This window comes from Oryza sativa, chromosome 8 (assembly GCF_034140825.1).
Source record: "Oryza sativa Japonica Group chromosome 8, ASM3414082v1".
NCBI lineage: Eukaryota > Viridiplantae > Streptophyta > Magnoliopsida > Poales > Poaceae > Oryza > Oryza sativa.
This window is the reverse complement of record NC_089042.1, coordinates 1,458,609-1,473,362: the sequence shown is the minus strand read 5'-3', so window position 1 is coordinate 1,473,362 and position 14,754 is coordinate 1,458,609. Positions and strand designations below refer to the sequence as shown.

Here is a 14,754-nt window from a genome sequence, read left to right as displayed (position 1 = left end):
GGAGCCCCATATGAGTGTCCTATATATATATATATATATATATATATCACATACGTATTATGAGTTTAATATAACCTCTTGGATTGAATACAACCTTTGTTTTGGTACACATGCATCACATAGTATATCTATCTACCTATTATTTTTAAATACAAAATCTTGAGTATTTATCTAAATACCCTTGACTTAAGCTGGACCCACTCCCGGTCTTCAGTTTCCAGATTGCAAACAACGCGCAAATTAGCGGAAGACTATTTTCTTCACACCCAGGGGGGCGCATTCCCACATCACTCTTGATCCAATAGTGTCCTTAGGCGTTGTTTGATTGAGTGCAAAACTTTAATTTGTTACACTTGTGGTATACACATTTAACTAACTTAACCTAGCGTTTGTTGGTTCTACTACATTAATAATATGTCATATATTTTTTTGACAATCAGGACTGTCAATATTACGGATCAGGTATACCTCTTGTATTAGATATAATCCATCGACACCCACACCTAAATTGATCATTTTTTAGTCAAAATTTTCCACAAGTGTGGCATTGTCAAATTTGCTGATAGAATAAACAGAGTGGCATCCAAAGAACCCCTTTATTCTTGATTTGTGGTATCTTCGTGGAACTGTAGGGAGTTGCAAGCATACAACTAGTACTATTGTTGTTTGTATGGCTAATTCTTACGAGTACGTGTCTTGGTGATACAGTAATCAGTTTAATTTTCACTTGTGGCGTAATCAAAACCCTATGTTTTCTTGGTCTGCTCTCTACATAGACATCATTAATTTAAGAGAAATATCCATTTTACATCCCTGAAGAAAAATGGACATTCATTAGTTTAACACCCTAATATCTCTCGAGTTCGAGTCCGAGCATTACAAATGCATGGACAAATTACGGTCGCGATCAGCTCGCGGCATTGTTTTTTTTTTCAAAACTGAGGTGGAACTTTGTCCCAGCTTGTATATTTAGAAGAAGAGAATTGACCTAATTTATAAGGGAAACCGGGCCCAAAAACCATACAACTACATGGTTAATTATGGGAAATCGGCTGAAACCCACCGTAGAGAAAAAAGCAAGAGACCTAGCTACACAACTAACAATGACGGCAGAGCCCAAACACAGGACATCGCTGCCAAGCTAAACACAAAAGCGATACCACAGCTCCGACATTGCAGAAGAGGTGTTATCGTTGCCGAGCTAGCCGCCCAAGCGACCCAGCAGCGCCGACTTCACAACCGCAGCGACACTGAAACCACGAAAGTCGCCAAAGCGATCGAAAAGCAGCTCCGTTATCCAACAATGGACATCAGCCAAGCCATCAAAGAGCCACTTCCTTCACACGACTAGCACCAACTCCTTGGAAGAGACTGTAACATGTCACCGTTGCCAAGCGTCACCGCACCTCATCAGCGAGCAGCTCCGACTTCATCAGTAGAAACAACCGAAGAGAGTGTCACCCACCACAAGAACGAAGCGGACCTAAGAAGGCGAAGGCCTCGCCGAACATTAAAGTATCAAAGCTTTTGAACCGAAAAAGGCCATCAACAATCGTCGATGCATAGGAACTTCTCCGAAACGATGCCTCCAAGGAGGACACGACGCGTAATTCCGCCGCCGCTCGTCCGAAATCCGGAACAATTTTTTCACCTGAAGATTTGTGAGGGATATGAAAGAACGCCATGACGACGCCTCCAAGAAGGGAAACGGCACCCACGGGCGTCGTCATCGTCGAACTGGCCAAAGGCACGACAAGGCTTTCACTAGTGTCTTCATATCACCCACACAAGCACCCCCACATCGACGGCCACAGAAAAGTCCATGGCGTCTCACAAGAAGTCATACTTTGACCGTAACCAACGGCAAGGATGTGCCCTTGGCCACCCTCGAAACGCCATCAATCCGCTGCAAATTCCTACAGCAAGTTGGAGCCTCCGCCCTCCCCCTAGCATTCCCCACAACCAGAACAGGGTCTGGCCAAAGAAGGTGGAAACCAAAAGGAGGGAGAACACTCGGCCGGCAACGAGGAAGACACCGCCGTGGATGTCAAGCCCCATTCCTGCTTCATGCCAACGCAAGCCAACGTCCCGCCAACTCCACATCCGCACATCGCGAGCAAGAGGCTCGTCGCCAGCGAGCAACCCCACTGGAACCTGCCTAGGCGACGCAGTGCAGCCATCGAGCTCATCGGAGCTCACCCGAGCCATGCAACGCCACCACACGCAACCGCCCCGCTGGCTGGCTGCCCTGGCCAGATCAAGCGCGGAGGCGACGGATTCGGCCACGAACGCTCAGATCCATCCAGGGTGGAGCAAGCCGGCTTCGACGTCCGCGCGCCACAGCCGTCCATCGTCGCCGCAACCACCACGCCGCCGTAGCCCCTGCCTGCGCAGCGCCACCTCTGTGGACCCGCGCAGACGAACGCCGACGCCGACGCTGCAACTTCGGCGCGAGTGGCCTCTGCCCACCCACCACGACGCCACCCGTGCCTGCCGCCAGTCTCCGCGCCGTCACTAGCCCCGGCGCCAACCCCTCCCCCACCGCCAACCGCTAGCTCCCGGCGCCCCGCTAGATCTGGCCAGTGCCGGCCCGGATCTGGATGGGAAAGCTACCGCCGCCGCCACCTCCGGAGGCTCCCCCGGCCGCCACAAGCGCGTGGTGCGCGAAGCCCCGCTGCCGCCGTCCTTGCGGTCACGCGGAGCCACTACTATGAAAAGCATTTTTCCGTGCGGTAAAAATGGGTTTTTTCCGTACAGAGGTTTTGCCCATCTGCACTCAGGGGTCTTGGAAAATCAATATTTTCACGTGCGGGCGGCCCAACCGCACGGGATAATCATTTTCCCGTGCGGTCGGGTTAAGTGGACCGCACGGGATAATCGATTATCCCGTGCGGTCAAATTATACCGCCCGCACGCACAAAAAAAAAATAAAAAAATAAAAAATCCTAACCCTAACCCTGGAATCACCCGCCGCCACTCCCGGCGTTGTCGCTGTCGTCGCGCCGCCGCCGCACCCAGCCGCCGCTGCCGCAACCGTCATCGCTATCGAGCCTGCCACCGTCGAAACCGTCGTCACCGTCGAGCTCGCCTGCCGCCGCCACCGTCGCGCCGACTGCCACCGCTACCGGATCCGGGCGGGGGACGGCCGCCGCGGCCGGATCCTGGTAGGAGCCGGTTGCCGTCGCCCCTCGCCGCTCGCCGGCGCGCCCACCCGGTCGACGCGCCTCGTCGCCAGCCACGGAGAGGAGTGGAGTGGAGAAGAGAAAGAGATGGAGAAAGAGATAGAGAAGGAAAGTGAGAGACAGAGAGAGAGGAGTGAAAATAAAAAGTAAAGGAAGGGAGAGGAGGTGTGAAAAATTTGAAGTGAGTGCGAGGGAGAGGTATTTTCGCGTGCGGTTCACTTAATATGACCGCACGCGAAAATCGATTTGTGGACCGCATGCGAAAATCGATTTTTCCGTACGGTCCTCTTAAAGAGCCGCACACGAAAATTGAAATTTTCGCATGCGTTCCAGTTAAGAGGCCTGCACACGAAAATCGATTTTTCTGTGCAGGGGGCGCTGATGCAGTGGTCCCACATGTCGGAGAGGTTGGGCGGTCGGTGGAGCATCGGTGCGTCAGCCGTGGACTCGCAGGTGGTGAGCGGTGGGTGAAAACCCAGCATCAGTGCTCGAGTGTCATTCTCCCTCCTGAGGGCGTTGTCGTGCCGTCTCACCCCTCAAGGGTGGTTGCCGGGCAAAAGCCCAGTATTGGCTCTTTTGAGACCTTGACGGATGGTGGCGTTGGTTTTCCATCGCTTCTCTCCTTGGAGACGTCGTTTAGGTATCCCCTTGCCGAAATCACTCGAGCAATTGGTGCAAGCACGCTCTAGATTCTCATCCTCTTGCGGCAGCATCCTAGTTCCTACAAGTTGGTCACGTCGGAGGCCCTAGGGGGAGAGGTGTTCCTTCTTTTCTCTCACCCCCTCTCCTTAAATCCGGAAGACGTGAATAGAGTCGGGCTTTGTGTTGGTTGTAAGGGCGTTTTTGGGCGATCTCGTCTATGTCCCGTTGTTGGCCTAGCGGTGGTCGGTCACGCTTAGCGGTGGCCGGTCCGGTGCTAGCCTTCTCCCGGATCTGTGTGTTGGCGCTGTCGGTGTGTGGGTGGTAGTATATTTTTTTTCCTTTTTCCTGGTTACGACCTTCCAAGGTTGTAATCTTGTAATTTTTTCCTGCTCTATCAATAGAACTTCGCACCGTCTCGTTAAAAAAAAAGCGGCAGCAATCTAAAACAAACCAAACGCCAAAACATTGCATGGGGCTAGCAAGATCAATCAACTCGTATTCTGTTTTGTCTTAGAGCAGCTCCTCTCTCCTTAAACCTCTTTACCAGCTTCTCTAGATCACTCTTCATCTCCAGCCGATGCAAAGGACTCCACTGCAATAAGAAAGAGACAATTTGGAAAGGTAGTATTAGGGGTGAGTAAACAAGTTTATCCCTGAACACGATGTTGTTTCTCGTTGTCCATATATAGAGTCCAGCAAATGGCAGCAAGCAGGGCAATTTTCACAGCTATATGTTTAATTCAGCTCTAATGTCAGCAAGGATAAAGAAGTCACCAAGGTTAAGAGGAACATGATCCCAGTTCAGCACATCTCTACAGAAACACCAAACAAAATGCGCCAAAGGGCAGCTAAAGATTATGTGGTTTGTAGTTTCTAGATGGATAGTGGAGAAAAAAAACTAATTTTAAAACGGATTTGCTGAAAAAGTGACGCCACATTATGTGGCTGAGTACAGTCGGATTTTAACGGCTGGTATGCGCTGCGCTGGACATCGTGTGCACGATGCACATCCGTTTCTCCACCTGTTTATCCCTTTGCATTTTTTTTACTTTATTTGTTGATCCGGAGTTGCTATGGGTTTGTAGCAGTCAATTGACTTTATTGTTGTAATTATATATTTATACAAATTTACATACTAGTTACACCCCACTTACGCATCATTTACATATGGTTAATATGTAATTTTAAGATTTACATATGTAATTTTAAGACTTACATATGCAATTTTAGAACTTAAATTGTAAATACATTAAAATTACATATGTAATTTAGAGACTTACAATATAAATACATATCGACTATTTTTTAATGAAAAATATGACGCCATAAATACAGTTAGTCCAATCAGTAACTAGAGGGTGAGCGTGTACGGTACGGGGTCGACCGCGGGCCACGGCCGGTGGGGAGCACAACGGCTACAGTCTATATTTATTTTAGTGCTAGAGGAGACACAGACAGTAATATATGCTAGTATCAATTATTTGAAGAGTTCAGTGACATTGTACCATAAGTACGAAACGAATACTCCACTTTAGTGGCATGTGGTTTGACTTACTCTTGTTTCGTCGTCACGCGCCAGGCCGAGAACGGGTCCAATGGAGGATACCTCAAATACAGACTCAGACTGGCAGTATAGGAAGTTGTGTCGTTGCTCCTCCAGCTGGAGAAGCCGATCAGTACACAGTACTAGTATCACAGTACTGTATCAGTATCACCTTGCACACGATCTATCGACGCTGGCTCGCCGGCGGCGATGGCCATCTTTTCGTTGATCACTTGTGCTGCCGACCTCGTCATCTTCTTCTCCGTCTGCTACATGCAGCCTCCGGCTCCTGTCGCCGCCTTGTCCTTCAACTACCCCACCTTCGCCTCCTCACACAACCAGTACATCGAAATTGAAGGCAATGCCTCTGTCAGCGTCGGGTATATCGACATCAGTGCGAACAGTGTGGGCAACAACGTCGGACGGGTGTTCTACAAACCGCCAGTGCAGCTCTGGGACGCCGCCACCGGCGAGGTGGCCAGCTTCACCACGCGCTTCTCCTTCAACATAATCGCTCCGAGCGATAGAAGCAAAAAGGGCGACGGTATGGCCTTCTTCCTCACCAGCTATCCATCGAGGTTACCAGTGGGCCACGAAGGTGGCGAAAACCTCGGCCTAACGAACCAGACAGTCGGCAACGTCTCGACCGGCCAGAACCGGTTCGTTGCCGTCGAGTTCGACACCTTCGTCAACCCCTTCGACCCTAACACAACCAACGACCACATCGGCATCGACGTCAACTCCGTCGTATCTGTGACGAACGAGTCCCTACCAAACTTCAGCCTCATCGGGAACATGACCGCCACCGTCGACTACAACAACAATTCGAGAATACTGTCAGTTAAGCTATGGATAAATGGCTCGACGACGCCTTACACCCTTAGCTCCATGGTTGATCTCAAGAGAGCCTTGCCGGAGAACATCACCGTCGGCTTCTCGGCATCAATTGGCTCAGCCTATGAGCAGCATCAGCTGACTTCTTGGTACTTCAAGTCGAGTTCGTCGTTCGAGCAGAAGCTGGCAGCAAAAGTAGCATCTCCGCCGCCGCCGTCGTCACCGTCACCACCACCGCCTTCCCTGACCCCGATAACGTCGCATTCCAGACGTGGCGGAGTTGTAGCGGGAGCCACAGTTGGTGCGGTAATGTTTGTCATTCTCCTCTTCGCCATGGTAGCAGTCCTTGTACGACGACGTCAGAGCAAGAAAAGGAGGGAGGCAGAGGATGGAGGCTGGCACGGCAGTGACGATGACGACGACGGCGAGCCCATCGTGGAGATTGAGATGGGGATGGGACCAAGGCGGTTCCCGTACCACGAGCTCGTCGACGCTACGAAGAGCTTCGCGACGGAGGAGAAACTTGGACAAGGCGGCTTCGGGGCTGTGTACCGTGGCTACCTGAGAGAGCTTGGCCTCGCGGTTGCCATAAAGAGGTTTGCCAAAGATTCCTCCAAGCAAGGGAGGAAGGAGTATAAGTCGGAGATCAAGGTGATAAGCCGGTTGCGTCACCGCAATCTTGTGCAGCTCATCGGCTGGTGCCATGGCCGTACCGAGCTGCTCCTCGTCTACGAGCTAGTCCCCAACCGTAGCCTCGACGTCCATCTCCACGGCAATGGCACCTTCCTCACATGGCCAATGAGGTTTTTAATTAACTCTCATTAATTTGTCATAATTTCCATTATGTGCAATCAACACCTTTGAAATTCAACTGATCAGCTAGCTTGGATGTTGCCACAGGATCAACATTGTTCATGGACTCGGTTCTGCACTACTCTACCTCCATGAGGAGTGGGATCAATGTGTCGTGCACCGTGACATCAAGCCAAGCAACGTCATGCTGGATGAATCCTTCAATGCAAAGCTAGGCGACTTCGGTCTTGCAAGGCTTATTGACCATGCCGTTGGGGTACAAACAATGACCCACCCCTCAGGGACGCCAGGCTATCTTGATCCTGAATGTGTGATCACAGGTAAAGCAAGCGCTGAGTCTGATGTCTATAGTTTTGGCGTTGTTTTATTGGAAGTGGCATGTGGGAGGAGACCAATGAGCCTACTGGACAACCAGAACAATAGCCTCTTCCGACTGGTGGAATGGGTCTGGGACCTATATGGCCAGGGAGTCGTTCTCAAGGCTGCAGACGAGCGGCTCAACAATGACTATGACGCAACCAGCATGGAGTGTGTCATGGCCGTTGGGCTCTGGTGTGTGCATCCGGACCGATACGCGCGTCCATCTATCAGAGCTGCCATGACGGTCCTCCAATCCAATGGACCACTACCAGTGTTACCATCCAAGATGCCCGTGCCAACATATGCACCGCCTATGGCCTCGTCGGAGGGGCAACTTTCATCATCGACAGGAATGTCATCCTCAAGTTTGACACTAACATCAATCACACCTCGCTAGGGTGGCAAGTTTTCGCACTCATAGGATAAGTATAGCAAGACAACTTTTGTCATATCTAGATTTTGAGTAAATTTCACAAAACTACAGATACTATGACCAAACTATCACAAAACTACAGATTTAAGGAGTTGTATCATAAAACTACACATTTAGCTCCAAATTTATCACAAAACTACACATTTAAGATGAAGTGTCACAAAACTACACGTTTAGTAACTAAATTATAATAAAACTACAGGTTTAGAATCAATTTAATCACAAAGTAATAATGTTTATAGCTCCACCATAACAATAGTGCTAGGGATTTAAACTCTAAAAGTTGTAGTTTTGTGATAAGTTCAATATTAAATATGCATTTTTGTGATAGTTAACCTAAAATCTGTAGTTTTGTGATAAATTTGGTGTTAAATGTGTAGTTTTGTGATACAGCTCTTTAAATCTGTAGTTTTGTGATAATTTGGTCAAAATACCTGTAGTTTTGTGAAATTTACTCCTAGATTTTTATCCATACCAACAAGTCGAACTACTTGCATCCCTACACCTCAAGTTCCTTTCGCATACTTTAGCCGGTTTGAAGGGCTCATCTTCGTTAATTGCTCCGTACAGTAGCCATGTTTAGTTCATTTTACATGTTCTATATTTACAAGTTGCCGCTTGAATAGGATGTACAGCTCATGAGGCAATTGGTTTGCTCTTTAGAGAGCTGCCTAATTGGCAACATGAGTAATTGTGTTCAGTTTACATCATGCTTTCAGTTTTCCAACCATTTAGTTATTTTGTCCAGAAAACTTTTCCTTCAATTTCCTCTCCAACAATCCAACCAAACCGTCCATATCTCTGACTGTTATTCACTACATACTTTTCTTGTTTTAAGTGGATATCCTAGTCCTTAGAGGGTCTGGAATTGTTGGAGTTGCATGAAATTCAGAAACATAAACAAAAAAAAAATGATTGAAGACACCAATAGAAGAGACCTCTTGCAGGACATTTGTTCATTGTTGATAGATCTCATATGATATTCAGCTAATGCTGGCCAACGACCGCATTGATTATCACTTAAACTTTTGTTTTGTCCTAATGCATTCCCTTCTCTGGCTAACACCTAGAATGGTTTCAGTCTAGAAGATCTAAATGTATATAACATGATCACAAAAATCATATAGGTATCACACTACTAAAATTCAGAACAATATATCTCAATTTGCAGAATACTTTTGATACATTATGTTTCATTCATGTTGCTTCTATCGTTGGCTCTCATTTCGTCAAGCAACCAGCGTAATAGAAATAGGTGAATTGGAATTTTCAGTGCAGTTTCGAACTGGTCCCTTTCTCCAAATCTTCATTACCGTGGAAGAACAAAGTCTAAAGTATTGTTTCAACTTTCAAGACAAAATGAGAAAGCTCAATCCGAAAAGTAAAGGCACAAGAAAGAGGAAAAACAACATGCAACACAATGGCGTTAACAAGAGGAACCAAGATAGGTAACACTACCATCACAGGCTTTTCGTCGATAAACAACAGGAACCTAGATATAATTAATAAGCTAAATTTAATAAAATAAATAGAATATAGGCTCTAGCTACTGTAAACAAGAGCACAAAGAGCCTCCAATCATTTTCTACTGAAGCAGTTCTTATGCAATCGTCTCAAATTGTGGATATTTATGTTCAGTACTCCGGTGTTGATTGAACGCGGAATCGAGAACATCGAAGCAAAATTGTTAACACACAAAAATAACAGCAGCCAATTGCCAGATTTAAGACATAAGAGATTCATGCAGCAAGCATATCGTCCAAGATTGACATCTCTGCTACTTCACAGAGTGATCAAGCCAAAATTTGAAAGAGAAGAGTTGGTTCTGATAGGGTCAGCAGTGGCTTTACTGCTGCAATTTCCTCAACAAAATCTGATAGGCTTTTTTACGGTGTTTGCATTCCAAAAAAGGTATAAGATCCAACACTCCTCAATCATAGGTATCATGTAAAAGGTATTTAACTATTGGTATAGGTACTTAAGTACTAAGGATAAAAATATAATTTTACTATTAGAGCAAAAAGGGTAGAATTGTCTCCAAAATTAGAATCGGTACCGCGTAGGTACTCCCGTACGAAGTTAACATTAATTTCCCCGGTACCAGCTTTACATGTTATTATTTGCGTATTTTCTCTTTTATGTGGTTTTCTCTAGATTTGATTTACGTTGTGTTTGAGTTAAGTCGTTTAGTCGGCACTAGCATTACAGGTTCTTAAGTTGCATCATTTTATCTAGAGTTACACCGTTCTTTGATGTTCTCTTTTACGTGTTTTTCTCTAGATTTACGTTGTGTTCTTATAACCTGCACATGTCAATCAGGTCTTGCCTCCTGTCAAATGCTCGACCATGCCAGATCTTCTTCCTCGACCGTGTCTCCTCGTGAGTGCACCTGTTCAAACACTAGAAGAACACCATAGGCGGAGATCTCATTTACTATCCCACAGAAATTCCAGTACCTTATATAAGGAGTTTATAAACTACATAAATAACTAAACAACTGTGTGAATAAGCATAGGATAACTTTTAGATGCGCTAGCTTGCGCCTAGTCATCGACCGGGCTACCTCATCTCCTCTTCAACCCTCAACCATGCAGACGCTTTTTCCTCTGTCTCCTTCCGTTGAACCGTTCAAACCCTAGAACAAGAACGAAGCGAAGGGAGAGAAGAAAGGAGATGCGATCTTTCTGTTTATTTTGGTACAGATCGAATTGATCGCTGCTAAATCAACGGTGTATCCGTGATTTACTTTTTTTTCCTCACGACATACCAATCTGCACAATGATATACTGATCGATGGATATAGGTATTCAATTCATGTATAATGCCCATGTTTTACTAGTTAATTACTCCATTGCCATCATGTTACAATAATTTTGTTTCGTACCTTGCCCCTCTCTTGATTAAGGGTACACGTTGTTCCACCTCCAGATACCTTTAAATACCTCGCAATTGCCGTAAAAGGTCTCGAAAAGTAATTGAAAGCTCATACTGTCAGTAGAGAGTTCACTGTCTTTTTCAACACGGTGACGGTCGTGTGCGTGTATGCTGCAAGCTGGAACTCAGCACTTAATTCGGTCTTCGATCGGTTGTACTAGATGACAACAAAGCTCAAATTTGCGGAGACTAAACTCCACGGCCAAAGGGGAGTCTTTAAAGTCTTTCTGCGATCCGCATCACTCTCCATCGATCGATCAGTGGAGTTGGCACAATATAGTTTCAGATAAGCTGGGCCATTGACTGACCGCTGGGCTCTTGTTCTGCGTCAAACGACTGCATGAGGCAACCCTGAATATCTCTCAAGTCTGAACATTACGATTTACTTACAATTATGCATGTTTCTCCGTCTCTCCGATGGATCATGGAGATTGTAGCAGCATCGTTGATTTTTGGGGTATTGTTCTTTTCAGCTCGACAAAGACAATTATTGTAGTCCAGCTTCCATAGTTCCACATTCACATAGCTCCATCAAAAAGAAGGGTTTTTTTTCCAGGGAGAAGGGGCACCATTCACTGCCAGTGCACTACAAGCAGTGTACGCATTGTGCATCGACTCGTTGCTCCAAGTCAAGCCAGCCGATCAACCCACCTTGCGGCTTGCGCGCCGACGCTGGCTCTGGCCGGCGGCGATGGCCGGCTTTTCGTTGATCACTTGCGCTGCCGGCCTCGTCACCTTCTTCTCCGTCTGCTACATGCAGCCTCCGGCTCCTGTCGCCGCCTTGTCCTTCAACTACCCCACCTTCGCCTCCTCAGACAATCAGAACATCGACATTCAAGGCCAAGCCTCTGTCAGCGTCGGGTATGTCGACATAAGCGCGAACAGTGTGTCGGGCATGGGCAACAGCGCCGGACGGGTGGTGTACGCGCCGCCGGTGCAGCTCTGGGACGCCGCCACCGGCGAGGTGGCCAGCTTCACCACGCGCTTCTCCTTCAACATTATCGCTCCGAGCGATAGAAGCAAAAAGGGCGACGGTATGGCCTTCTTCCTCACCAGCTATCCATCGAGGTTACCAGTGGGCCACGAAGGTGGCGAAAACCTCGGCCTAACGAACCAGACAGTCGGCAACGTCTCGACCGGCCAGAACCGGTTCGTTGCCGTCGAGTTCGACACCTTCGTCAACCCCTTCGACCCTAACACAACCAACGACCACATCGGCATCGACGTCAACTCCGTCGTATCTGTGACGAACGAGTCCCTACCAAACTTCAGCCTCATCGGGAACATGACCGCCACCGTCGACTACAACAACAATTCGAGAATACTGTCAATTAAGCTATGGATAAATGAGACGACGACGCCTTACACCCTCAGCTCCATGGTTGATCTCAAGAGAGCCTTGCCGGAGAACGTCACCGTCGGCTTCTCGGCATCAACGGGCTCAGCCTTTGAGCAGCATCAGCTGACTTCTTGGTACTTCAAGTCGAGTTCGTCGTTCGAGCAGAAGCTGGCAGCAAAAGTAGCATCTCCGCCGCCGCCGTCGTCACCGTCACCACCACCGCCTTCCCTGACCCCGATAACGTCGCATTCCAGACGTGGCGGAGTTGTAGCGGGAGCCACACTTGGTGCGGTAATGTTTGTCATTCTCCTCTTCGCCATGGTAGCAGTCCTTGTACGACGACGTCAGAGCAAGAAAAGGAGGGAGGCAGAGGATGGAGGCTGGCACGGCAGTGACGATGACGACGACGGCGAGCCCATCGTGGAGATTGAGATGGGGATGGGACCAAGGCGGTTCCCGTACCACGAGCTCGTCGACGCTACGAAGAGCTTTGCGCCGGAGGAGAAGCTTGGGCAAGGCGGTTTCGGTGCAGTGTATCGGGGCTACCTCAGAGAGCTTGGCCTCGCCGTCGCCATAAAGAGGTTCGCCAAAAATTCCTCTAAGCAAGGGAGGAAGGAGTACAAGTCAGAGATAAAGGTAATAAGCCGGCTACGCCACCGCAATCTGGTGCAGCTCATTGGCTGGTGCCATGGCCGCACCGAGCTGCTCCTCGTCTACGAGCTATTCCCCAACCGTAGCCTCGACGTCCATCTCCACGGCAATGGCACCTTCCTTACATGGCCAATGAGGTTTATTAATTAACTCATTGATTTAGTAATTTTCGTTATGTGCAATCGACACCTTTGAAATTCAATTCATCTGCTAACTTGGATGTTGCCACAGGATCAACATTGTTCATGGACTCGGATCTGCACTACTCTACCTACATGAGGAGTGGGATCAATGTGTAGTTCACCGTGACATCAAGCCGAGCAACGTCATGCTGGATGAATCCTTCAATGCGAAGCTAGGCGATTTCGGCCTTGCAAGGCTTATTGACCATGCCGTTGGGATACAAACAATGACTCACCCCTCAGGGACACCAGGCTATCTTGATCCCGAATGCGTAATCACGGGCAAAGCAAGCGCTGAGTCCGATGTTTATAGTTTTGGCATTGTTCTATTGGAAGTGGCATGTGGGAGGAGACCAATTAGCCTGCAGGACACCCAGAACAATTGCCTCTTCCGACTGGTGGAATGGGTGTGGGACCTGTACGGCCAAGGAGCCGTTCTCAATGCAGCAGACGAGCGGCTCAACAATGAATACGACACAACTAGCATGGAGTGTGTCATGGCTGTTGGACTCTGGTGTGCACATCCGGACCGATGTGCACGTCCATCTATCAGAGCTGCCATGGCAGTTCTCCAATCCAATGGACCACTACCCGTGTTACCAGCTAAGATGCCCGTGCCAACATATGCACCGCCGATGGCCTCAGCGGAGGGGCAGCCGTTGTCGTCCTCAAGTTTGACACTAACGTCCATCACACCTCGCTAGGTTTGCAAGTTTTCTCACTCATAGGATTTGTATAGCGAGATAATTTTTGTCATATTTAGATTTTTATCCATACCCACAAGTTGGTTTGGAGGACTCATCTTCGTTAATTGCTCCATACAGGAGTATTAGTCATGTTTAGTTCATTTTACTTGTTCTACATTTACAAGGGATATGTACAGCTCGTGAGGCAATTGGTTTGCTCTTTAGAGAGCTGCCTAATTGGCAATGTGAGCAATGTGTTTAGTTTACATGATGCTGTCTATTTTCCAAGCATTTATTTATTTTGTCCAGAAAACTTTTCCTACAATTTCCTCTGTCCAACAATCCAATCAAACAGTCCATATATCTAACTGATATTTGTTACATACTTTTCTTGTTTTCAGTCGATATCCTAGTCCTTACAGAGGGCCTGGAAATGTTGGAGTTGTAAGAAACTCAGAAATATTAACAAAACAGAAATGATCGAAGGCACCAACAGAAGAGACCTCTTGCAAGACATGTGTTCATTGTTGATAGATCTCATATGATATTCAGCTAATGCTGTCCAATGACTGCATAGATTACTACCGAAACATTGTTTTGTCCTAATTCATCCCCATCTCTGGCTGAGATCTAGAATGGTCAGGGGCGGATCCAGCAACAGAAAATTGGGGGGCCTCAAGTACGTTGTTTCTCTAACCTTTAGCCATCTAAAGACCTTTAGTTTATTATTTATGGTGAAAAAAATTAAAGAAGGTGCTCTGGGGGTATCCATGGGTCTTGTGGGTGTAGGGGGGACTCGAGTCCCCACGTTGGATCCGCCCCTGAGAATGGTTAGTTACTTAGTTCAGTCTAAAAGATCTAAATGTGTATAACATGATCACAATAATCATATAAGTATACTAAAATTCAGAACAATAGATCTCAATTTGCAGAATACTTTGGATACACTGCTGCTATGCTCTCGTTTCGTCAAGCAACCAGCGTAACAAAGATAGGTGAACTGGAACTTTTAGTGCAGTTTCGAACTGGTCATCTTCTCCAATCTTCATTACCCCGTGGAAGAACAAAGTCTTAAAGTGTAGTTTCAAAGCAAAAAAAGGAAGGGTACAATAAAGAGATTAGGATTCTCTGTACCTAGGTGTCATGACACCCAAC

General features: G+C 47.4%; 2 protein-coding genes across 2 annotated transcripts; both read left to right on the top strand.

The window, feature by feature from the left end:
• Positions 1 to 5,893: 5,893 nt before the first annotated feature.
• Positions 5,894 to 7,772, top strand: LOC107281885 (L-type lectin-domain containing receptor kinase IX.1). The gene is made up of 2 exons (XM_015793676.3): positions 5,894 to 7,004; positions 7,102 to 7,772. Exons 1-2 carry the CDS (start codon positions 5,914 to 5,916, stop codon positions 7,769 to 7,771), a joined length of 1,761 nt encoding a protein of 586 aa, XP_015649162.3. The 5' UTR covers positions 5,894 to 5,913; the 3' UTR covers position 7,772.
• Positions 7,773 to 11,308: 3,536 nt separating this feature from the next.
• LOC107282055 (L-type lectin-domain containing receptor kinase IX.1) lies at positions 11,309 to 14,324 on the top strand. The gene is made up of 3 exons (XM_015794306.3): positions 11,309 to 12,868; positions 12,963 to 13,617; positions 14,001 to 14,324. The coding sequence occupies exons 1-2, from the start codon at positions 11,433 to 11,435 to the stop codon at positions 13,615 to 13,617; spliced, it is 2,091 nt and encodes a 696-aa protein (XP_015649792.1). The 5' UTR covers positions 11,309 to 11,432; the 3' UTR covers positions 14,001 to 14,324.
• The last annotated feature ends 430 nt before the right edge of the window (positions 14,325 to 14,754 follow it).